Genomic DNA, 24,710 nt, shown 5'->3' with positions numbered 1-24,710 from the left:
TTATATATTTAAGAAAAACACAAAAACCAATAAGATATTTTCCGTATTAAAAAAGAAATAGAAAATATATTTCATGATTTTTGATCTGTTTCACCCATTAAAAATAAATAAACAAATAATATCGTCGTACCACTATCTGTCTCTATTTATTTAATATACATGAACTGAAAGCCAAACCATATATACTCCCAATTAAATCAGCAAAGTTCTCTTTAATAGGCAAAATAATTTGGAATCAGCATACATATAAATATCATTAATATTCTCGGTTTCTTCCTGTACCATTTCATATATATAAATACAAATTGTATGAAAATGGTCCTAGTGTGTCCACTTGCACCAAATGTATAATCTTCACATATATATATATATATATGATTTTTAATCAGCTCCTATTTGTACATTAGTGTCATCATATATAAGATATAAAGATTGATACGTGCAACCACTCATTCACAACTCACAACTCACAACTCGCAACTCACAACTCACCTATTATTCATCTTCTATGTTCGGAATTAATTTTTCCATTTTCCATATTTTTGCTCTTTTGGGGGAAAATGTACAACATGTTCACCTATTATGGACTAAACTGAAGCTTGAAGTTGAAGGGTGGTATGGTGTGGTGGTAAAAGGAGCAGCCGACAATAGTATGAAAGGAAAAGGCATTTGGACATATATACAGTTTTACACACTATATATTTATAATAGTTTTGCTTGGAAATAAAAAAATAATAAATAAAGAGTAAGATCTTGCATTGCAGGTAGGGTGGAGAAGAATGCTTTTTTTCTTTCCTTCCTTTGTTTTGCAGTACATAAATCCTCTAATTCTTCACTCTCTCCTGACAAGGTCACATGCACATGCAGACAAGGCTAGACCCACCCACATACACATCTCACATGGATGTCTGGGATAGAAGCCTTGAGGATTTCTGACCCACAAAAATACATACAAACACAACCCAACAGCCTCATACACATGGTGCATGCCCTTCTCTCTCTCTCTCTCTCTCTCTAGAGTATAATTATAATATTTATTAGTTTAGCCAACGCTTGGTCTTGACTCTCTCACCAGATTCGTTTACACATTTTAATGATATAGCAACACCTTCCTGTCTCTCCTGAGCTGTCTTTCCACTTGTTCCTTATGGAAAAATCTCTTCTTGGATCTGCAGAGATTCCTTGTTACAAACCGGTTTTGCATAGGTTTTAGTTTCTTTTTAGGCAAATTGAAGGTAATGTTAGGTGCTGCTGGTAAAAAAAACTCTGGGTTCTGTGTTTCATTGTTGTACATTGTAATAGTTAAATGTTAATGGGTCCCTCTCTCCGTTTTCTTTAGGCCCTTTGATGTGAAACACTGTTTTGCCTGATTTGTTTCTCTGAAACGAAACAACTTTCTTTCTTTCCACTCATTGGTTTTGTGATATGGTCTTCTGGGTATGTTCCTTTTTCCTGTTGTGGCTTGAAAACTTATAGTTGTTTGGAGGAGAAACCCGTGAAATACTCAAAAGGGTACTTGCTTCATCGGAAATTTTGTAGTGGGTTGTGATTGTTTGATTGCAAAAGCAAAGATTTCTTTTAAATTTTTTATTTTGTTTATTTCCTTGGTGGGTTTTCAAGGAAGATAAAGTTTGTTTCTTTGAGCTGTAACTAGCAGAGGAAATAGGATTTTCAGAGCAATTGTGGAGTAGATTAACTTGATTTTGGTTGTATGGGATGCTGTGATTGGATTTAAAAGAATGAATAATACGGAGAGCTTAAATTGAGCTACTTCTAATATACTACATTAAGAGAGCAGACACTGTTAGGAGGGCAAGTCAAGATTTTTCTTGGTACTTGAAAGCAGGATATTGTTGTCAGAGGAAGCCAAGGTTTTTGAGGTGCGTGAAATTCTTGAGTTACCCGAGAGTGCCAAGCATATTCAACTGCAATTTTCTGATATTACTGATTTTTGTGTCAGAACTCAGAAGAGGGTATGTAGCTGAGTTAGGTGTCTGAAATTACTGATATAGAGGTTAATAAAGGTCTTGAAAGTTGTAAAGCTTCAAAGACTGGTCCAACATTGTGGAAGAGACTTATTTTTTGCAGATGGCTCTGGTTTTAATAAAGTTGAGAAGAGGAGACTAGAATTTGATTTTGTGGAGATAGGAAGTTAAGATGGCTGCTAAGATTTTACATTCCCTAGCTGATGAGAATCCAGATTTACAAAAGCAAATAGGATGCATGACTGGGATTTTTCAGATTTTTGATCGTCACCCTGTCCTTACTGGGAAGCGCATTAGCCACAAGAGATTTCCTCCCCCAGGTAATTTTCCTTTCATCTATGGTTAATGTAGTTCTCTTAAAACTTAGCCTTTTCTCTATTACTTCATCCTTTTAAGCTAGCACCTGTCTCATTTTAATGAAATTGTTTCGATTTCATTTTTTGTGGCTGTTCAAATGAATGCTGGTCTGCCTATAGGTTTATATGAATATGTAATATCTGCCCTTGCTCCAAGATTTATTTTGGGGAAAGTTTTGTTTTGATATTATATCCCCCAAGATTGAAAAGTTGGGGAGTCTTCAGGCTTCTAAAGTTTGTGCTTTCATTCTTTATAGGAACTTCCAGTTTCAGCAACATTAATCTGGAAAGACAATCTAATAATTTGCACTATCAGCAGACTTCAGGAGTAAGCTCTTTTTTCATTACTTCATTCTCTAACAAATAATGTTTGGAGTTTTATTATGGTTATTTTCAGTCCAGAACAGTAAAAAAAATGGAATGATTCAATTTCAGTCACAACTTCTATTATGGTTACTTGATGCTTTAGCATACACGATATTGTTCTAAACCTTTTCTGATTGTTATTGTAGGAGGTAAATTCAAACAAGAGTGTTAATGAAAAGCAAAGATTTTCTACAGAATCATCAAGAGCATCTGTCTCATCCTCTTGTTCATCAGTATCATCTCTGGATGGTAATAAAACAGCTCAGCAGGAAGTTTTTTCATTTGATCGAATTATTATCCCTGAAACTTCATCAAAGGATCCAGTAAGAAACCAATCAAGCATCTCTCCACGGTTAGGGAGGCACTCCCTTGACCTCCGAGATGTGGTCAAGGACTCTATGTATAGGGAAGCCCGAGGACTATCAGTTAAGACTGCAACTAAAGAGGAAGCAGCAGGAGGTCATGGAGTAAAGCATAGGGACTCCCCAAGGCCCTTACAGCTTTCCAAACATGTGGATGAATCTAATGGAGTAGGAATTAGTGGAAAACAAAATACACCAGTTGACCTGAAGGAGTCTCTTAGAGTTCTTGCTAAACTGAGAGAAGCTCCATGGTATTATAATGATGCTAGAGAAGATCCAGGATCATCAAATGAGTCTAAAGATGGTTCATGGCACTCAATTTCAAGGGATGCTCGTCGATTTTCATGTGATGGAAGAGAAACTAATCGTCTATCATTTGAATCACGAGATTCCTTCAAATCAACTGCTAAGCTAAAAGAGTCACCGAGACTTTCATTGGATAGTCGAGAATGTTCAATGCGAGGTTCCAACCTTTCAAAGATTGCCAAGAGTTGTAGAATGTTGAATGAGAATGACCCTAGTCTGCCAGAGTCATCAGGAACTCAAAACCGACCTCCTAGTGTTGTGGCAAAGTTGATGGGCTTGGATGCATTGCCAGATTCTACTTCAGCTGGGGATGGTCAGTTGGGTTTGATCAAAACCTTTCCAATTCAAGATGGTGATTCGTCTACAAGGTCACCAACAACAAATAATCTTAATAGGCCAATTCGACTTCCAAACTCCCCAAGAAACTTACTGAAAGAGCCATCATCACCACAATGGAATAATAGTGACTTTGTAATGAAGCCCATTTCAAGTTCAAGGTTTCCAATTGAACCAGCTCCGTGGAGAATGCAAGATGGAAATAAAGGTTCCCAGAAAACTAGTTCTAGACCTGTAAAAGTTCCAGCAAGGACTTCAAACTCCTTCCCATCTGTTTATAGTGAGATTGAAAAGAGACTAAAAGATCTAGAATTTAAACAATCTGGGAAAGATCTCAGGGCTCTTAAGCAGATATTGGAAGCAATGCAATCAAAGGGACTGCTAGACACCAGAAAAGAAGAACCAGATTCTAATTTTGGAGCGGCGGGGTGCCATGAACATGTGAGTTACAATCTAAATCAAAGGTCTGCAGACCAAAGGTATTCACAGAGCAACCATCTTAATGGCTTCTCACTTAGAGGGCCTGGTTCCTCAAGGACCTTTGAGTCTCCAATTGTGATCATGAAACCAGCTAAACTTGTTGAAAAATCTGTTACATCTACTTCCTCAGCAGTTTCTGTGGATGGCCATTCTGAGATCCATAAATCTCATAATGGTGGAGCTGTAGATGGTAAAAAGGTTCCAAATAACAGCCGAACGGCCCCTAAGTTCAGTCGTAGGGATGCTGCTGTCAATTCTGTTGACAAGAGAGGAGGTGCCAGGAACACAAAATCAGCTCAGTCTAGGTCTCAACAACTTTCAATGCAAAACACGGCAACAAATACAGTGAAGAGCTCAGCTTCTGTGAGCCCAAGACTACAACAGAAGAAGCTTGAGATGGAGAAACGAAGTCGTCCGCCTACCCCTCCATCTAATTCAAACAAGCCTAGAAGGCAAACTAACAGGCAGTCAACAGACACAGGTTCACCAGGTGGAAGAGCCAGGCCAAAGTATAATAACTCACAACAATGTGATGATCAACTAAGTGAGATTAGTAATGAATCAAAGTCTTTGAGTTGCCAAGGTGACAACATATCTTTGCACTCAGAAGACAATATGCTTTTGGACTTAAAAACAGATGTCGAAGTCACCAGTGTTCTACTATCTACTGACATGAATTGCAGTCTGAGTCCATCCATGAAGGTTGCCAAATACTTGGAATCTGGCTCAATACAGAAGGTATAGGCTGCTATTTATCTTATCTCCTCTGTTTTAGCCAGTTAGTTTTATCATTGACCTGACAATTTTTTTGTCTTTTGTTTTCTTGTTTCTTGTCTCAGAGAGCAACTCCAAGGCTTGATGAAGAAGAGTCATTTGCAGAACTCCCTACAGTCGCACCCGAACATCCTAGTCCTGTTTCTGTTCTTGATACCTCTGCTTACAAAGATGATGCTCCTTCTCCAGTTAGACAGATACCAACTGTCCTCCGAGGTAAATTTTTTTAACAATTATTAACAAAATCCTTCTCAATTTAATATGAAGTCTTAATTTTGTGGGGAAAAGGGAGTAATGTTCAATAGAGTCCGAGTTGCCATAGTCAGAGATTTAGATGTAGTTCTAGATGATCTAGATCAAGCAGCCGTGTTGTTGCCCCCGAGTCTTGGTTTAAAGCATGTGAGTTGGAATGTACCATCCTTGGGTTAAGAAATGAATTAAATATCTTAGTTAACCTTGTAAATCTTACATCAGCAGCTTAAAGTGGTCTTCTTTCTGAAATGAGATACTATGAGAATAGAACCAGACTTTGTTCAAATTTGTCAGCTTTTTACATTGCATGTTTAATATCATTGTCTTAGTTAAAATTTCAGAAAACAGCATTCCCTAAGAAGCAAACTGTAATAATCAATTATGTAACCTTTTATAATCATTTAACCTACAGGTGATAAAGCTGAGGATTCCAATGAAATGAAAAACTTAGATCAAGATCAATGGAGCTCCCCTGATAAAAGCACAGGGTCTGGCCTTACCTCTGAGATCAATCGCAAAAAGTTAGAGAATATTGAAAACTTAGTTCAGAAGCTTAGACGATTGAACTCCAGTCATGATGAAGCAAGGACAGACTACATTGCATCTCTTTGTGAGAATACAAATCCCGATCACAGATACGTTTCTGAAATATTGTTGGCTTCAGGCCTCCTACTCAGAGATCTTGGTTCTGGCCTAACAACACTACATCTCCATCCCTCAGGCCACCCCATCAACCCTGAGTTATTCTTTGTTTTGGAGCAAACCAAGGCAAGCAGCCTGCAATCAAAAGAAGAATGCAGCCTTGTCAATGCTGTCAATGTTAAATCGGACAAGGAGAAACTTCACAGGAAGCTCATATTCGACGCTGTTAATGAGATTCTTGTTGGGAAGCTGTCATTGGTTGGTGAGTCATGCAAACCATGGCTGAGGACGAAAAAACTAGCAAAGAAGACCCTCAATGCACAAAAGCTTCTAAAGGAGTTGTGTTTTGAGATTGAACAATTCCAAACCAAAAAACTAGACTTCAGCTTAGAGGGTGAGGATGATGGCTTGAAAACCATCCTGTGGGAGGATGTTATGCATCGATCGGAGAATTGGACAGACTTTTCTGGTGACATTTCTGGAGCAGTCCTAGATGTAGAGCGCTCCATTTTTAAGGACTTGGTAGATGAGGTTATTAAGGGAGAGGCAGCGAATTTGCGAGCCAAGCCAGGGCGCCGACGGCGAAAGCTGTTTGCAAAGTAGTGTTCAACTGCATTCTTTTCTTCTATTTCACTGTCATTATGATTGTTCTTTCTTTTTTTCTTCTGACAAGAAAGTGTAATAATCTACGTGTAAGATCAATTACGGTTCTTTGCCATGGATTTGTAAAGAAGTTAACTTTCAAAATTTTACAACAGAATTGTTAAGGTTCAAATATATGATATGATTAGACCCCATTTCTTGACAGCTTTTTTTCATTTGAACCTTGTCGCTTAGTTATAATGAAACCTTCATTCTATACATCCAAGTTGCACTACATGAAGGATCAAGTGTTTTGTTACTTGGCAATATAGCTGTTTTTTTTTGACATCATATATCTGTTTATTCTTTACAACCAACCATCAATAAAAACAAAATAAAATAAATGAATCTAACAAAACTTTGGATTTTCAACAAAGTACATTAATACGTCTACAAATATCTATAAACGTAAGTTACGTAACCACGCATGAATTTGCGTGGCTAATTAATTTGTTTTCAAAGAAAAAATCACCTTAACGTTGGACTACATATTCCCTTTTATATTTATAGTTACCCTTATACCAACATTGCATGTTAGGCCTCCGTAGCATAGTGGTAGTGCGTTCGCTTCGTAAGCGAAAGGTCGCGAGTTCGATCCTCGCCGGGGGCTTCTTTTATCATTTAGTTTGGTACGTAGCATTTTTATTTGGCAAGAGTGTAGGTTAGAGAGTTAGTATTATTATTCTTATTTTCCAAAATCTTGGAGGCTGTTAGCGATTATTGCTTTACAAAAAAATTATTTTTATTTTTTAAAAGTAAATAATATTTTTCACAAAACAAATTTTAACATAAAATTAAAAAATTTGTGAATAATAAAATGTTGTTCCCTTTGTTTTACAAAATTATTGTTTTATTATTTTATTTTTACTTTTCCGTACATCATTTTCTCTCTCCTCTTGTTTTTTCTTCTTTTTAAAAAAATAAAAAAGGCTCCCTTTTTTTTTGTCTCTCTACTTTCTCTCTTTTTATTTATTTTTTTTGGCTTAAGAGAAGAATGACCCAAATGATTTGTTTTAGTAATAAAATGTCCTTGTTTTATAATTTGTAGTAAAATAGTCTTTTCATATTAAATATCTTAAATACCTTTCAGTCATTATGTGTGATTGTTGAGGTGTTCTAAACACATCTAAGCACATGTACGTACCATTTTTAATAATAATAAAAAATAAGTTTAAGTATTCATACACATGACTAACTAAATTATAAATTTGGATATATTTTAATTTTTAAAAAATATATGTATTAATTTGACAAAAAAGTCCTAATTCAATTGAAAGACAATAATTATATATATATATTAATTAGGAGTGCACGCGGGTCGAATTTTTGGGTTTCGGGTGCATCGGGTTTTGCAGGTTTCGGGTGGAGAAAAGTGGTACTAAATCCGATCTGAATTTTTCGGGTTTTGGGTTTGGTCGGATCGAGGGTGGGGGAGTCGGGTTCGAGTTGGGCTAGACCAATTGGGCTTTGGGCTGAAAATGAGCATTGGTACAAAATTTTCAAAAATACCATTTTTTTACACTTTTTAAATTTTTAAAGTTTGTTGTTAGTTTGGTTCAATTGATTTTTTTTTTTACAAATTGGATCTTCTTGAAAATTTTGAGAGAGAAAGAGAAAGGGCTATATTTTTTAGGGTTTCATTTTTTTTATATACACTCGGTCGGGTTCGGGAGTAACCTGAACCTGTGTATGTTAAAATTTAGAACCCAAACCTGACCCGACACATGTCGGATTCGGATCAGATTAGGCCTGAAATGAACAGGTTTTCTGAAAAACCAGGTTCTCGGGGTTCGGGTCGGGTGGGTTATGCGGGTCAAATGTTCACCCCTAGTATTAATAACTATAAAAATATTTTCTACATAAAAAGTGTTTAGATAACACAAATTCTTAGTTTTAACAGTTTCTCATTTTTTTTCTCCATTAACTTTAACGGAATATTATTATATTTAACAAAATATTCTTATATTTAACGTTAGATTGTAAACATGACTTAAAATTATTTAAATAAATAAATAAACAAATTAAGATATGATATTTTTGAGATATTTTATAATGATTGTTGTACCCTAAAAATTAGCACGGGTGTAGTCACTCAGTTCGGGTACAACTGGCAGATGAATACGTGGAAAAGCAGCCGAGCGGAACCTCTGGTTAACAATGATGTGAGCAACTCGAGTTGGGACCTGACAACACGATGTACATGTTGTTATCAAACTGCCTCTTAGGATAACAATCCAGTTCGAGACCTAAAATGGCCAGATCCACATTTGGGCGCTCTGAGCTTAATACGAACTAAGGTTCAAATAGTCTTTGAACACTAGCTCGGGTGAGATATCCAGCTCGTGGAAACCTGCTCAGAATGCATACCGAAGGATCCCAAGAGATTTGGAGCCTCCTTATATGGTCATTAATGTCAAAGTTGTATTGCATATTGTTATCCCCATTTCCTGCATGGGCTCGGGGCCTTCGTCCAGGCCCATTGTCAGGGGCCATGTAAGCATGCGGGCCCGGCCCAAGGCCTCTTGGTACGAAAAATGTTCGAGGGGAGGGGTATGGACCGGGGGTGCATGTCTGGGCCCATTTGAGGGGTCCGGCATGGCCCTCCGGGACGGCCGTCCAGGTGATGTACAGATCATTCGGATCCCTCACGACCTACGCGTCCAGGTCCCGGATCCTGGTACGGTCCGGGCCTATGGTAAATGAAGAGGGACAAAGGTAAACGGACCCGGATCACCTCTCCCCCGGTTGGAGGGGTCAAGCGTCCTGGACCCTGAAGCCGCCCCATTCCGCGTGGGCGTTGTCCCCACTTTTCACCTGCAGAAAAGGCCACCTCGAGATTGCACGCCGTTGTTTCAGGTCTGCGCTGCCAAGTACTCTAACTAGTCTTGTCTCCTGAATCTGCCTCGTAACTCGAAATGTCCAGACCAAAAGCACCGTTTTGTCGGGCAAGACATAGCTCTTGAGTCAACTTATTGGGCCTTAGCTGGTCTGGAATTCATGTATTTTGTATCTTTTGTATTGGGCTTCCACTAGAAAGGCCAAGAGTATCCATATCTCCGACGGGCCCGGGTCGTACCCGGCCCAGACCCAGTGTTCCCATAAGCCTATAAATGTAAGCTACAGAACACTGTAAAAAGGATCTCTCTTCATCTGAGATACAACAACCCTGTCAAAACACAGAGAGAAACTCCATTGTAAAAGGTTTTTCAAGCTCTAATACTACAGACTCGTGGACTAAGGCTAGTTAACGCCCCAACCACGTAAAAACCCCGTGTTAATCTTCAGCTTTCATTACAATTATCCTTAAGTAACATTTATTAATATAGTTACCGAAAATCTCGGTTAACACATATCTATCATTTATTATCCGAGATAACATGAGTATATTCTATTATGTTATCAAATCATATCCCAATATAAATGGGAATAGTCTGTATTAAATGTATACCTGATTTATTCACGTGGTTACCCAAACCTGTCTAGGAAATTCCCCTATAAATATCAATAATAATGCATAGGGAAGGGAACGAATTTTTTTGTATTACAAAATCTCTGCAGAAATTGTAATAATACTGTCTCGTGGACTAGGTGGATTTTCACCACCGAACCACGTAAAAGTTGTGTGTGTAGAAAATAGTTCTTGTTATTTCATTACGGTTTACAATTTAGCACTAATATCCCTATTAGATTTCTTAATCTACTGTTGGCGAAAAACCGCGTCAACAATGATAATTATTTAAAAATAATAAAACCACACGTTTTATAATTTAAGTAAAATTTAATCAAACTTAAAATTCACGTATTAGAATAATATCATATTAAATATATAATATAATCTACTATCAACTAGCAGCAAACATTTCTTTAAAGGGTAAATACCTATTTGGTACCCTGTTTTTTTATCGAAATACAAACTTGTTACCCTATGTTTTCAATAATGACCATCTGGTGCCTTATGTTGACGCGATTTTTCGCCAACGAGATATTAAGAAATAAAATGGGTATATTAGTGCTTAATAATAATCCGTAATGAAATACCAAGAACTCACTAAAAGGCACAAAACATTTATGTGGTTCAGTGGTTAAAATCCACCTAGTCCACGAGTCAATATTATTACTGTTTCTCTCTTTATTTTGCCAGAGTTTCAGTTATACAGAATAATGGTCCCCTCTCCTGTCCAATATTCCCGGTATTTTATAGGGGAATTCTATGGACAGGTTTGGGTAACCGTGTAAACAAACTGCGTAACTACACATATGGTATATGATTAATACAGATTATTCCCATTTACATTGGGATATGATTTGATAACATAATAAACACGTTCCTGCTATCTCGGGTAATAAATGACATAAATACGATGCAGCTCGTCATTAATGAGCGTATAAAGAATCCCCGAGTCTCTTGGGATCCTTCAGTATGCGTTATATCTAGGTCCTCACGAGCTAAATATCTCATCCGAGCTCAAGCTTGACAGCTATCTGACCCTCGACTCGTAATAAGTCCAGGACGCCTAACATTAGATCTGGCCATTATGAATCTCGAGCTGCTCACATGGTTGATAACCAAATATTCTACTTGGTTATCTTTCCACGTATGTACTTGCCATCTGTACCCGAGCTGAATGAGTGAACTCATGCTAAAATTAGGTTACAACATTTTCCCCCCAAGCTCCTGCTCGTGTTTGATGTCGTCACTTTCTGACATACACAGTAGGGGATTTTAGACTTCTGTCACACAAAATCGTGCCTGCCTACTACTCAAGTACTGGACACGTGGCCTTCTGCGATTGGGGTCTGTTCGGGTTTCGAAGACTGAAATAATTGTCCTGTCAACTTTTTGCCGCCATCTGGTCTAATTAATCTTGGCCTTGGATCTCGAGCTAACCCAATCGGATGGCCCAAATTAATTTTCGCGGTTTACGTATAAATAGGGTGATCAGTCCTCAAACCTCACCACCTTTGTTTTCAAACTCTCAAGTTTCCTTTCTTCTTCTCCAGAATTCCCAGAAATTTTCATCGTATCCCAGACCTTTAGAAGCTTTCCAGGAGCTTCCCATGGCCGTATCTACACCCTCTTCGAATCGAACATATTTCCTGTAAGTATTTTAGACCTTGGTTTGATTTTTTATTTATTATCCAATGATATATTTTTTCTCAACAGTGTTCATTGTTCGGTATCGTTAGGCTATTTCCAAGTGCTAATAGGAAATGTGTTTCGGTTTAGGCCCCATGAGCGAACCCAAACGTATTTTAGAAATAAGACATTCATAAAACTGGGAAAATTTCTAGGTTAATCTGGGGTAGCCCTAATGGAAAATCGGTTTAAAGAATACCTGTTTGGGGTATAGAAACCTAAGGGTTTTTAGGTTTAATACCAAGTAGCATAGGGGTTATGATTGTTAGGAACGAGTTTCCTAATACGCAGCGGAATGGTGGTAGAGTTGGTCCAGTTTACAACAAAAATTTTGTAACATATTTAAACTACCTTTAAATATGCGGATCCATTAATATACATGCATTAATCATAAGAAAGTTAAGAATAGAATTGATATCTCTTGAAGCCTATCAAGTGTCCTTGCTATCTTTTCGTATTTAGAATGATCTTCCTATCCAAGCCGCCCCTAGGTACTCACACCAAGATCTTCCAAAGCATTCTCTACACCTCAAGAAGTGTGTGGGCACTTAGAGAATGAATGATAGTTTATTTGTGATTCTACTTGTAGACGCTCAATATTCCGCGCCCATAAAAGAACCAAGTCGTGTGATGAGGTCCCTTAAAGGCCTACATGCGTGCTTGAGCCACGAGACGCTCGGGGTGCGACCCTCTCACGATGGCCTCGCATGCCTAAGACTGTGCCCCATGAGGTGACCTCCCGTGCCTAGGTGCGTGATGCACAAGGGAGCCTCGTGTGACCCGGGGGAAGTCTTGTTGGCAGGCCTCGCATGCTCAGAACCAAGCCCCGCGAGACGGCCCCGCGTGCCCAAGCTCACACCCCAGCAGCATCGGCCTCGCGTGGCCTCGTGTCCCCAGCAGCATCGACCTCGCGTGGCCTCGTGTCCGAAGCAGCCTCGGCCTCGTGTCCGAGCGAGGCCCCACCTCTTCCTGATGCGCGCCCTGCCTTGTGTCTGAGCAAGCCCCCGCCTTGCGTCCAAGAGAGGCCCCTGATGCGCGCCCCGCCTCGCGTCCGAGCGAGGCCCCTGATGCGCGCCCCGCCTCGCGTCCAAGCCCGCGTGGCCTCGCTGGAGCACCCTCAGTGTCGCACCCCGGCACCGTAGCCTCGCACCTCAGCAGACGTTCAACCTCGCGCCCCGAGCGAACCACACCATCACATGGCCACACGAGAGGAGGAGGGCCTCGTGAGCAGCTAGGGAGCCGCGTCATCAATAGGCCTTCCAAGGGGGCCTCGCGAAGGAATAGGAGCCACGCCACCTGGTGGCCACGCGAGTGAAGCCATGCACCAAGGGAGCTGCACCACCAAGGGGGTCGCAAGGAAGGCGTCTCGCCACGCATCCTTAGACATCCGTCAAGGCCACATGCCTATCGCCTAGGCTCGTGGGTGACCTCGGGGTGCTTCAGGCATCTCGTGCCATGGACCCGAGACCCCCACCTCACGCCATGACCATTACACGTACCAAGGGTCCCATTCCTTACACTCTAAGACCCCAGTGCTTAGAGGCTCCAGTACGAGTCGAATGGAACATACTTGTACGATCTAGTACGGGGTATGGCCGCTAAGACATTGTATGTCGAGTACGGACACCCATACCAATGAGGTGGTTGGAGTGCTGGAATAAGAGTTGTGGCCCATACGTCTACGGCTAGGAGTCAGAGCCGACACCACTACCACCTGCGCCACTATGCCTGTCACCACTCCTCAGACATGGGTACGGACAAGTAGTGGAGGCATCCTCCTGACGCCTGCCCCTGTACTAGATGTACGACCACAACCTCTGATGCCATTTTCCTGACAGAGTACTTATGTACCCCTTTGGTCTCCTGGACCACCATGTACCCAGGGCCATTAGAGCCTACATTAAAATGAACTCTAACTCCACCTGAAAGGGGATTGCAAAATTTACTGTAGCAAAGGCTTAATAGTGAATGAAAGATTGATTTCTCCATTGTTATTCTGTCATTATTCTTGAGGTATTACTTAGATTTCTATAGCTTTTTTATTGACGATCCTTACTTGATAATTTTTTCCAACTCAACTTAGTTGACGAGTTCTCACCGTCAACAGTTTGGCGCCGTCTGTGGGAATGTTAGTTTCAAGCTACTGTTCCACCATTGTTTCCGGCAAGAAGAAATGCCAAGACGTTCAAAGCGACTCAGGGAACCACGAGAGGTAGAGGTTCACCTGAACGGAGTCCAACTGACGGCTTCCATGAAGGATGCTCCTCCACCCAGGGACGTGGAGCCCCCGAAGGACCCTGAGGTTCACGGAGGTGATAGAGTGGCCTCGTCACCGGCCGCTCCACCTGGAGAAAGTCCTCCTAGAGCACCATCGGGAAACGCTAATGAGTTCCCTCTCCAAAAACCACCACAGGTACCGAACTCCGGCCAGCAGGACCCGGGCCCCTCTACCCGTAGCCATGATAGCATCCCCGGGTCCATTCTGTGAGCTCAAGTTCGAAATCTCGATTCTACGAAGAGGAAATACGTGAGCTCCACCGTAAGAACCAAAGGTTGGAGACCACCTTGGAAAACATGCAAGAGGTCCTGAATGGCCTGCTCCAGGGTAAATCGAGCATGACCTTGCCTAAGAGGAAGGAGAAAGGCCGGGAGGGGGTGGAAACCACCGTACCAGTGGATGATGGGAGAACTCGACACTCTACCAGTAACACTCCCTGAGCGAAGCAACGCGAGCACCCTGAACCACCTAAGCAGGCCCAGAAGCCAGCGCCAAGGACTAATGCTGCCCCTCGCCATGAGGACGAGGTCACCTCTAAAAGAGAACCCTCGGATTTAAGGGAGGAGCTCAATAAGAAGAGGGCGGGCAAAGGGACCACGCCCCCTATGGCGCCTTGAGAGGGCAAGGGAAAGGCGGATCTTAGCTCGTCCGCTTTGAGGGACTCTCTAAGCAAGAGGAGGCAGGACCTGGACATGGAGATGAGGAGCTTGCGAAGCAAGATTGTCACCGCATCAGGCGGCCAGGTCTGTGAGGAAGAATTCGACCATGAGTCGCCCTTTGTGAGGGAGATTCAGGCTATCCGGCTCCCTGCCAACTTTAAAGAACCCAATATGACCCCCTACGAAGGGAACACAGATCCAAAGTACCACCTGGATGCGTTTAACGATCTGATGAAACTGAGAGGGATTGGAAGCGGAGCCAGATGCCACTGCTTCGCTGTCACTTTGAAAGGACCCGCCTACAAGTGGTTCAAAAGATTAAGGCCGGGGTCTATCAGGTCCTGGCAGCAGTTTTCTGACGAATTCCTCCAATAGCACCATGCCGTGAGGGATTACACGATGCCGGGTACCAGCTTGGCCAACGTGAAGCAAGGGGAGAATGAGAGCCTGAAGAGTTACATTCATCGGTTCAATATGGAGGCCGCGAAAGTGGGGAGCCTGACTCGCCGAGAGTTAAAAAATGCCATTACGGCCGGGGTGCTCCCAGGAAGCAAGTTGTGGGACAACATGTTGAAGAGGGAAGTCACCAACTTAGATGACTTCTATGAGAGAGCGCAGAAGTACATCCGTGTGGAAGATGGCCACGCAAACTTAAAGGCAGGAAAGGAGGAGCCCCACGCGAAGCCCCCAGCTAATGACGGGTCGAATGTAACAAAAAAGAAAAGGGCGTACGATGGGTCAAGAGATGACCAGCAGAGGAAAACCAAACGAGGGAACGATCATAAGCAAGCGGCTTATACTTACTATACAAACCTCACAGATACTAGGGAGCATATTTACCTCACCAACGAAGATCGAGTTCCTTTCAAAAAGCCCCCACCAATGAGAAAGGACCGGTCCAAAAGGGATCCCAGTAGATACTGCCAGTACCACAAGGATATCGGTCACACCATGGTAGAGTGTATCCACTTGAAGGAAGAAATTGAGGAGCTCATCCGCAGGGGACATCTAGGCCGTTATGTCAGGAGAGAAAGGCCAAGGCCAGAGGACGAGCCTGCGGCACCCCAGACACAAGGACGATCCCCAGAAATACAGGGGGAGGTTCGAACCATTTTTGGAGGTCCAGGATTTGGAGGAGACTCTCGGAAGGGGCGAGATAGATATGCAAGAGAGGCTCGGCGAAGTCCGCCCCCCTGCGTCATGAGTTTGGAACAGCGACCCCTGAAAAGTTTCAAGGGGGAAAATGACTCGATAACATTCACTGAGGAGGATGCGCAGGGGGTACACTTTCCCCACAATGATCCGCTGGTGTTGATAGTTCAGTTGGCAAATATGCGCGTGCATCGAGTCCTAGTGGACAACGGGAGTTCGGTGGACATCCTATATCGCCCTGCCTTGGAAAAGATGGGACTGGGCATTCGTCATCTGAGGCCCTGCCAATCATCCCTATACGGATTCACGGGGGACTCAGTGCAACCCCTAGGAATGATCGAATTGGCACTCACCATGGGGGAGCAACCCCGGCAGACTACAGTCATGGCTAACTTTTTCGTAGTAGATTGTGCATCGGCTTTCAATGCGGTATTGGGGAGACCATCCCTAAGAGAATTGAAAGCCATAACTTCAATATATCACTTGGTTGTCAAGTTCCCAACTCCAGGAGGGGTTGCTAGTATGAAGGGAGAGCAGAAAGAGGCAAGGGAGTGCTACAATACCTCACTCCGTGCGCCTGTGAAACCGCGGGAACCAATGGCTATGGTGGTACATGAGGAGCTGCGTGTGCCCGCGGGGGGTCCGCAGGAGCTGGACCCTCGGGTTGTGGATGAGTCAAGAGAAGAACCAGTGGAGGAAGTAGAGGAGGTCACGGTGACGGAGGAACCGTTAAGAAAATTGAAGATAGGGAGAAGTCTGCAAAGTGACGTGAAGGAGGAGTTGATAAGATTTTTGAAGGATAATCTAGACGTGTTCGCATGGAGTCATGAGGATATGGTGGGTATAGACCCTGATGTGATGTGCCACCATCTGAATATCTCCCCAGAAGCGAGGCCCGTCAGGCAGAAGAGGCCGGCGCTAGACCCAGAAAGGTACGCAGGGTTAAAGGAGGAGGTTGACAAGCTGAAGGCCAACGGGTTCATCCGTGAGTCTTTTTACCCTGTGTGGGTGTCGAACCCAGTACTCGTCCCAAAGCCAAACGGGAAATGGAGGACCTGCATCGATTTCTCGAACCTGAATAAAGCTTGTCCTAAGGACAGCTTCCCACTCCCAAGGATAGATCAGCTAGTAGATGCGACGGCAGGACATGCATTACTGAGTTTCATGGACGCTTACTCAGGGTACAACTAGATCCCAATGAACCCAGCAGATGAAGAGCACACGTCATTCATTACAGATAAAGGGCTCTACTGCTACAATGTAATGCCCTTCGGGTTGAAGAACGTGGGTGCCACCTATCAGAGGTTGGTGAATAAGATGTTCGCTAACTAGATAGGGAGGAACATGGAGGTGTATGTGGATGATATGTTAGTGAAGACCAAGAATGCCACAGAGCTCAACAAGGACCTTGGTGATATGTTCGACACACTTAGGAAATATCGAATGAAGTTGAATCCCGTCAAGTGCACCTTCGGTGTATCCTCAGGAAAATTCTTGGGCTTCATGGTCCATTCCAGAGGCATCGATGCCAATCCTGATAAGATAAGGGCCCTAATAGAGATGAGCCCGCCAAAGAACAAGAAGGAAGTGCAGTGCCTAACGGGAAGGGTGGCGGCCCTTAATAGATTTATCTCAAGGTCCACTGATAAGTGCCTCCCCTTCTTTGACATCCTCAAAGGGAGCAAAAAGTTCACTTGGGATGAAAAATGCGAAGAAGCATTTGTCAAGATGAAGGAGCACTTGGGGAAGCCACCCCTGTTGGCAAAACCTGAGAAAGGTGAGAAGCTGTACCTGTACTTGGCAGTGTCTGAGCATGCCATAAGTGCAGCCTTGGTTAAAGGGGAGAAGAAGCAGCAACAACCCGTGTACTATATCAGCAAGCGTTTGGTGGACGCGGAGAACCGATACCCGGAGATTGAAAAATTGGCCTATGCGTTAGTTGTGGCCTCGAGGAAGTTGAGACCTTACTTCCATGCGCACACGATTGAAGTCCTGACGGATAGTCCTTTGAGGCAGGTCTTACATAAACCTGAGACCTCAGGGAGGCTGATGAAATGGTCGATCGAGTTGAGTCAATTTGACGTTGTGTATACCCCAAGAGCTTCCATCAATGGACAGGTGCTGGCGGACTTTATAGTAGAGTTCACCCATCAGCCGAATGGAGGAAGAAGTGAAGAAGGGGAGCAGCCTGTTATAGAGGAAGAGCGAGGGGGTCTAGAGGAATGGAGTTTGCATGTTGATGGGGCGTCTAATGAAGGAGGATCTGGAGTGGGCATCATGATGACCGGGCCCGAGGGACAAAAAATGTATTGCGCGATCCGGTTTGGGTTTGAGGCCTCCAAAAATGAGGCTGAGTACGAGGCGCTCCTGGCTGGCCTGCGTTTGGCCCAGGAGCTGAGAGTGACGCGCCTTCGTATCTTCAGTGACTCTCAATTGGTAGTGTACCAAGTAAAGGGGGAATACTAGGCGAGGGGACCCAAGATGGCAGCCTACTTGGAGAGGGTGAAGGGCTATCTGGGACGGTTAGTGGCATATAGCATAGAGCAAATCCCAGAGAAAGGAATACCCATGCTGATGCACTCGCGAAGCTGGCGTCCACCAAGGATGGTGATATCTTGGAGTCGATACCCGTGGAGTACTTACCCAAACCCAGCATCGAAGGCGCGGACGTGCATATGATTAGTGTCCCAAGGGAGTCGTGGACTGAGCCGATCAAAAGGTACCTGGAGGAAGGAACCTTGCCTGCAGACAAAAACGAGTCCCGGAGGTTGGTGTACAGGGCCGCTAGATACACCCTGGTAGATGGGGTCCTTTACAAAAGAGGATTCTCAATGCCACTCCTGCGATGTGTAGAAGAGGAGGAGGCATTGAAAGTGTTGCATGAGATACACGAGGGAGAGTGTGGCAACCAAGAGAGCGGACCCTCCACAGCTAGGAAGGCCATGAGACAAGGATACTACTGGCCCTCCATGGAGAGAGATGTGCATGACTTTGCCACGAAATGCGACAAATGCCAGAGGCACACCAACTACCCTCAGAAACCCCCAAGTGAATTGACCAGCATGACCAACCCCTGGCCCTTTGCTATCTGGGGGATAGACTTGATCGGCGCTCTTCCTACAGGCAGGGGTGGAGCAAAATATGCGGTGGTGGCAGTGGACTACTTCAGAAAGTGGGTAGAAGCAGAACCCCTCATGAAGATAACAGCCAAGCACATCACCACTTTCGTCATAAAATTCATTGTTTGTAGATATGGAGTACCCTACAAAATTATTTCTGACAATGGTACCCAGTTCGAGGGAGGGGCTTTCGAGGAATATTGTAGGGGAAGGGGCATAAGGAGAAGTTTCTCCGCGGTGGTACACCCACAGGCCAATGGACAGGTGGAGGCCATCAACAGGGTCCTTAAGAAGAACTTGAAGGTGAAGCTAGAAAAGATGAAGGGAGCCTGGGTAGAGGAGCTGCCAAATGTGCTGTGGGCTTACAGAACCACCCCACCCACGACTACTGGGGAGTCCCCATTCTCCTTGGCCTATGGATGCGAGGCCGTACTCCCGGTTGAGATGCAGGTTGAGTCCCTCAGGGTACAGGCATATGAAGACGAGGCCAACTGCATAGCTATGGCCGAAAGCTTGGACATGCTTGAAGAGAAGAGAGAAAAAGCACAAATGAGGGTGGCAATATACCAACAACGCACCGCAAGGTACTACAATTCGAGGGTGCGAGAGAGAACTTTCAGAGTTGGCGACTTGGTGCTGAGGAAGGTACTCCCTAACACGCGAGACCCAGGAGCAGGAGTGCTGGGGGCGAACTGGGAGGGGCCCTACCAGGTTGCTCAGTGCATACCCCGGAACACTTATAAGTTGGCGCGCATGGACGACACCATCATACCTCGGGTGTGGAATGTAGAGCACCTTAGGAAGTACTGCCAGTAAGGCACCCACGTCCAGTGGTAAAAGGACAAGTGTTGCACACTATCTTAGTATGATAGAGAAGAATAAAAGAGGTTACTTAGATAACCTCCTGAGTAGGTGTGAGTCTTTTTATTTTATTTTCTATGAAAATCTCATATGTATCGTTGCAACTGTTTGCATGAAACTGTTTGTTATGAATGTGATGAATGAAATTGCATGTTATGGGTGAAACTGTTTGCAACTTCATGTGTTATTTTCCTTCGCTACGTGGGCGTCAGCCAAAGTGCCTGCCGAAATAAATTTCACCAGACACTTGGGGGGCAGGATAGGAGGCAACAACATGCGGCTAGCAAGGGGAACCTAAAAAGGGCCCTCTAACGGAGGATCCTAAAAAGGACCCCTTGCCCTCCTAAAAAGGAGGCCCCTAAAAGGGACCCTCTACCAAGAGGACCCTAAAAACGACCCCCTGTCAGGAGGACCCTGAAAAGGACCCTATGCACTAGGAGGATCCTAAAAAGAGCCCTCCATTAGGAGGAAGTGACTCTAAAAAAGGACCCTTTGATGGGGATCCCAGAGGGACCCCCTATACCAGGGCCTCAAACAAAGTCCTTGCAAGGTATCCCTTGGGATCGCAAGGATTAGCTACCCTTGTGAACACCAAGGGAGGCCATAGGGACTTACAAAAAATGTATGGTAACGACAATAATAAGTCTAGAGTGGCCACCAAGCCGCCTAGCCAAAAAGGGTCCCAAAAGAGACCCTTGCAAAAATAGTACTATGAATAACGACGAGAAGGACGCTTCTCGCAAAGAAATAATAAGCGCGCGCAAGAATATATAAAAGGATAGCTAGGACCCAAGGGGTCAAAATATCCTTATAAAAGTAACCAAGAGGCACCAAAAGAGGCCCCAGTGAACCCTTTCACATGGGCTCCAAAGGACCTCCAGCCTGGTAAATAAAAGAGGGGAACCAACCAAACCCCATCATACAGGCTTAAAAGGGCCTCAAATGCAGTCGAATAAGAGATAAATAGCAACACATGTATTTATACGTTGAAAAAGAAAGTTTCGAAGATAGTACAAGAGTTACGCTAGAAGAATAATAATGACAGTCATATTACAAAGGCCCGAAGCACAAAAAAAAAAAGGAAGAAAGCATACACCCATGGAGGGCTAGCCGACAAACGCTATGAAGTAACTACTTCAGGGCCTCCTAATGTTGGCGCTCCACGTGGCTGCTCGAGTGACGGCATGTTCACCAAAAGAAGAGAATTCGAAATTAGGATCCTGCCTCCACACATTGTAAAGGGCACGGTCTATGGACCTGCGCTCGGTGGTAGCCCTCTCCGCCTCCAAGGAAGCATTCCTCTCCTGCACCGACTAAAGTTCGGCCCTGAGGGCCTCAACTTCGGCCTCCAACTGGGTAACTCTCTGCTACGACGCGGCCGCAATAGCCTTGGCCTCCTGGAGTTCACACTCCAAGCGTTTAACCTTGTCCTTTAGCCCCTTGGTCTTGGCCTTTACTTCCTTCCTCTTTAGTATCAAGTCGGAAAATTTGGTCCGGACCTTTGAAAACTTAGCCTTAGTTTCATTAAGCTCTTTCTCGAGCTCCAGGACCCGGGCTGTAAGGCAGTCCCTCTCAACAGTAGACGCGGAGAGGTTGCTGGACGAGTCAGCATACTGTAGAGACACGGTGTAGGCCTGCACAAGAAAGTTAACAGCATCAACAATAAGTAACAAAAAGAAAAACGCATGTACATCTATACATAATAATGACCGACGCAAGGTACAGGAACTCACCCAGGCCGTGGCGCGCCTTAGGGTGTCCCCAAGGTCCGACTGAGTCACGTTCCCAAGACCATTCCAGTCGGATACAGGGAGGCTCGAGGCAATTTGAGTGTATCGCTGTCCGTAAGATGTTTCCATCCAAGTCACCCAAGGCTCCCCCTCCGTACTGGGGGCACCTGGTGGGATGAGGACAGACGACCCGCTCGCCGAAGCGGGAGGGGGCGCAGTGAAGGTGAAAAACTGAGACTCTGGTAGATCAGAGGGGGGCTCCGCAAGGTCGACGTAATCAGCCCCCGGTGATCCAGCGCCGAGAGGAACCTGAGGGAAGGCGTCGCAGCCCTCAGGGCCAAGGGAAACATAACATCCCGGTGCGACATGCTGGTCCTGAGGTTGGAAGGCCATGTCCTGGTCATAGGAGTCATAAGGGGGGCATCCCCCGGGGGACAGGGGTTGCTGGTGAGATCCCCCACATTCAAGGGGGGCTTCCTTCGGCTCCTCCTCAGCCTCACCATCGTTTGGGAAAGGCTCAGCCGATGCAGCCATTGTCTTCTTAGACACAGTAATTGACCACAGGAGCTTGGGGTTTGAGACCGGGGACAACTGGTGGCGGTTGAGATTTTCCACGGTGAATAAGAATGCCGCCTTCTTCATGGCGGAGTCTGCAATAATGAGGTCATTCACGGCCTTCGCCTCCGACCCAATTACCGAAGGAACAGCAAATTGCTCTGCATGATCCATGCCAGTGTCAGTACAAGCATGAGTACAAAATAGTAAGTTCTAATAAGAAGTAAAGAAGGACCAGGGTTCTTACTGGAGGTGGCGCAAAAGTGTTCACGAACAGAGAGAGGGCCCTCTATGAAGAAAAAGTCTTGCTTCCAAGACCCTGTATTGGACACTAATCCCTTTATCAAGGGGAGCTCGTTATTGGCCTTTTGCAGGTAGTAGAAGCCCTTGGACTTGGGGGATCCCATGAGGTTGTACAGGAAATTCACCTCTTGCGCCATCGGGGCGCGTTCAGCCCATTCCTTGAACCAAACAAAAATGCAACTTAGGGTCAACCAACTGTTGGGTGACAGCTGAAGAGGGGCCAGGTCAAAATAGTTGAGAACCGCTACGAAAAACGGGTTCAAGGGAATGGTGCCACCCGCCTTCAAAATGTGTTCGCTCAAAGCCACAAGACCCTTCCTAGGGCGGTCGGCCCGGCATGCCTCCTGAGGAGCATATAAGGCATATTCCGGGGGAACACAATAGCACTTCACGATTTCCTTCAATTTGTTCGTGGACACATGCGACACCAGCCCGGACGCCAGTAAAAGGGCATCGTCTTGTTCCTGGATAGATACCTGTCGGCGTGCCTTCGGCATATCTGCAAAATCAAAAGAAAAATGTGAGGAAGAGACAGAACACTTGACCCTCCATTTTTTCTTCCTAGCAAGAGTTTTCCATCGAGGGAGCGATGGCGGAAGCGCTAAGCTAGGAAAAACTGAGACTAGGGGCTGAGGAGAAGCGGTAGCAGCCCCATGACCGTCATCAGGCGAGGATGGGTTGGGAGGTTCGGGCGGAAGGTGTCCCTCCATAAACTCTAACTCCCACTACAATTCGAAAAGGGTCATCCTAAGGCTCGCTATATTGTCACTAAGGCCTGGGGGTGAAGGTCCTCCGTCTCCTCTCGACACCGAGTCAATCTCGCTCTCCATTACCCAAATTTTACGCCTAAGTTCAGCCATGTACTCAAGGTGGCGGATGCAGGCCTGCCTTAAGGAGTCATAGTCCTGGTGAGGATTGCCCTCAGGGGACTCGGAGTCTGAGGACAAGTCAATAAATTCGGCCCCCGGAGGTATGTCGGACGTGCTGTCACTGGCCATGAGACCTCGTCCCAAAGGTGGAAAAGGGTTCGCGTATAAATGAGGGGATGGCTACAAAACACAAAGGAATAGGCTTAATATCTCTAGATGAAAGCGTCCTCAATGGCCCACTACAGGGTATAAAAAAGAGGGGCATGTATATGGTCAAACTCACTACAAGCTCAGGCTAAGGTACCCCATCCCGAGTAATGCTAGTTTGGACCCGATATATATATATATATATAAAAAACAATAAGAGAGGAAATGTACCTCGAGTGGTCAAGATGGAGCGTAGTTGGGGTCGATAGGAGGTCGAGGGACGAAAAGCACCGAAGGGTAAAAAATACGCGTCTGCAAGGATGGACCAGAAAGATGTGTTAGCCACCAAATAGATACCCAAAAAAAAAAAAATAGCTCATATGTAAAAATAAATAAATGAAAAATGATGAAAATGAATTGAAAAATTAAAATAAAAGAAGCTATGGCAAAAATGGGGTTGTGAGGGATTGAACCCCTTACCTCTTGAAAAAGGAAGGGCTCTTCAATCCATTAAGCCAAAGAAGTAAGGTGAAAATATTAGGCCATGCATGAAGGCCTATTTATAAGAATCAAGGTGAATAGTCTACAAGAGCACCTAAAGGTCCTCTCCTAGACTGGGGGGCAAGTGTAGATGCTCAATATTCCGCGCCCATAAAAGAACCAAGTTGTGTGATGAGGTCCCTTAAAGGCCTACATGCATGCTTGAGCCACGAGACGCTCGGGGCGCGACCCTCTCACGACGGCCTCGCATGCCTAAGACTGTGCCCCGCGAGGTGACCTCTCATGCCTAGGTGCGTGACGCACAAGGGAGCCTCGTGTGACCCGGGGGAAGTCTTGTTGGCAGGCCTCGCATGCTCAGAACCAAGCCCTGCGAGACGGCCCCGCGTGCCTAAGCTCACACCCCAGCAGCATCGGCCTCGCGTGGCCTCGTGTCTGAAGCAGCCTTGACCTCGCGTCCGAGCGAGGCCCCACCTCCTCCTAATGCGCGCCCCGCCTCACGTCTGAGCGAGCCCCCGCCTCGCGTCCGAGCGAGGCCCCTGATGCGCGCCCCGCCTCGCGCCCGAGCGAGGCCCCTGATGCTCGCCCCGCCTCGCGTCCGAGCGAGGCCCCTGATGCACGCTTCGCCTCGCGTCCAAGCCCGCGTGGCCTCGCTGGAGCACCCTCGGTGTCGCGCCCCGGGACCTTAGCCTCGCACCTCAGCAGACGTTCGGCCTCGCGCCCCGAGCAAACCACACCATCACATGGCCACACGAGAGGAGGAGGGCCTCGTGAGCAGCTAGGGAGCCGCGTCATCAATAGGCCTTCCAAGGGGGCCTCGCGAAGGAATAGGAGTCACGCCACCTGGTGGCCACGCGAGTGAAGCCATGCACCAAGGGAGCTGCACCACCAAGGGGGTCGC

General features: G+C 45.1%; 1 protein-coding gene and 1 non-coding gene across 4 annotated transcripts; both read left to right on the top strand.

Annotated features, from left to right (window-relative positions):
* The first annotated feature begins 508 nt into the window (after positions 1-508).
* Positions 509-6,666, top strand: LOC133830709 (protein LONGIFOLIA 1). Of its 3 annotated transcripts, none has more exons than XM_062260752.1 (6): positions 509-764; positions 851-2,305; positions 2,599-2,669; positions 2,854-4,929; positions 5,031-5,181; positions 5,630-6,666. In XM_062260752.1, the coding sequence occupies exons 2-6, from the start codon at positions 2,158-2,160 to the stop codon at positions 6,460-6,462; spliced, it is 3,279 nt and encodes a 1,092-aa protein (XP_062116736.1). In that variant the 5' UTR covers positions 509-764; positions 851-2,157; the 3' UTR covers positions 6,463-6,666. The 3 variants fall into 3 exon arrangements, with proteins under 3 accessions (XP_062116736.1, XP_062116737.1, XP_062116735.1); XM_062260753.1 differs by lacking the exon at positions 509-764 and having other exon boundaries at positions 778-1,880; positions 1,961-2,305; XM_062260751.1 differs by lacking the exon at positions 509-764 and having other exon boundaries at positions 778-2,305.
* A 373-nt stretch (positions 6,667-7,039) lies between these two features.
* On the top strand, positions 7,040-7,111 carry TRNAT-CGU (transfer RNA threonine (anticodon CGU)). The gene has a single exon. It is a non-coding gene; the product is annotated as a tRNA-Thr (tRNA).
* The last annotated feature ends 17,599 nt before the right edge of the window (positions 7,112-24,710 follow it).

Source organism: Humulus lupulus, chromosome 4 (assembly GCF_963169125.1).
Source record: "Humulus lupulus chromosome 4, drHumLupu1.1, whole genome shotgun sequence".
Taxonomy (NCBI): domain Eukaryota; kingdom Viridiplantae; phylum Streptophyta; class Magnoliopsida; order Rosales; family Cannabaceae; genus Humulus; species Humulus lupulus.
This window is presented reverse-complemented; position numbering and strand designations above follow the sequence as displayed.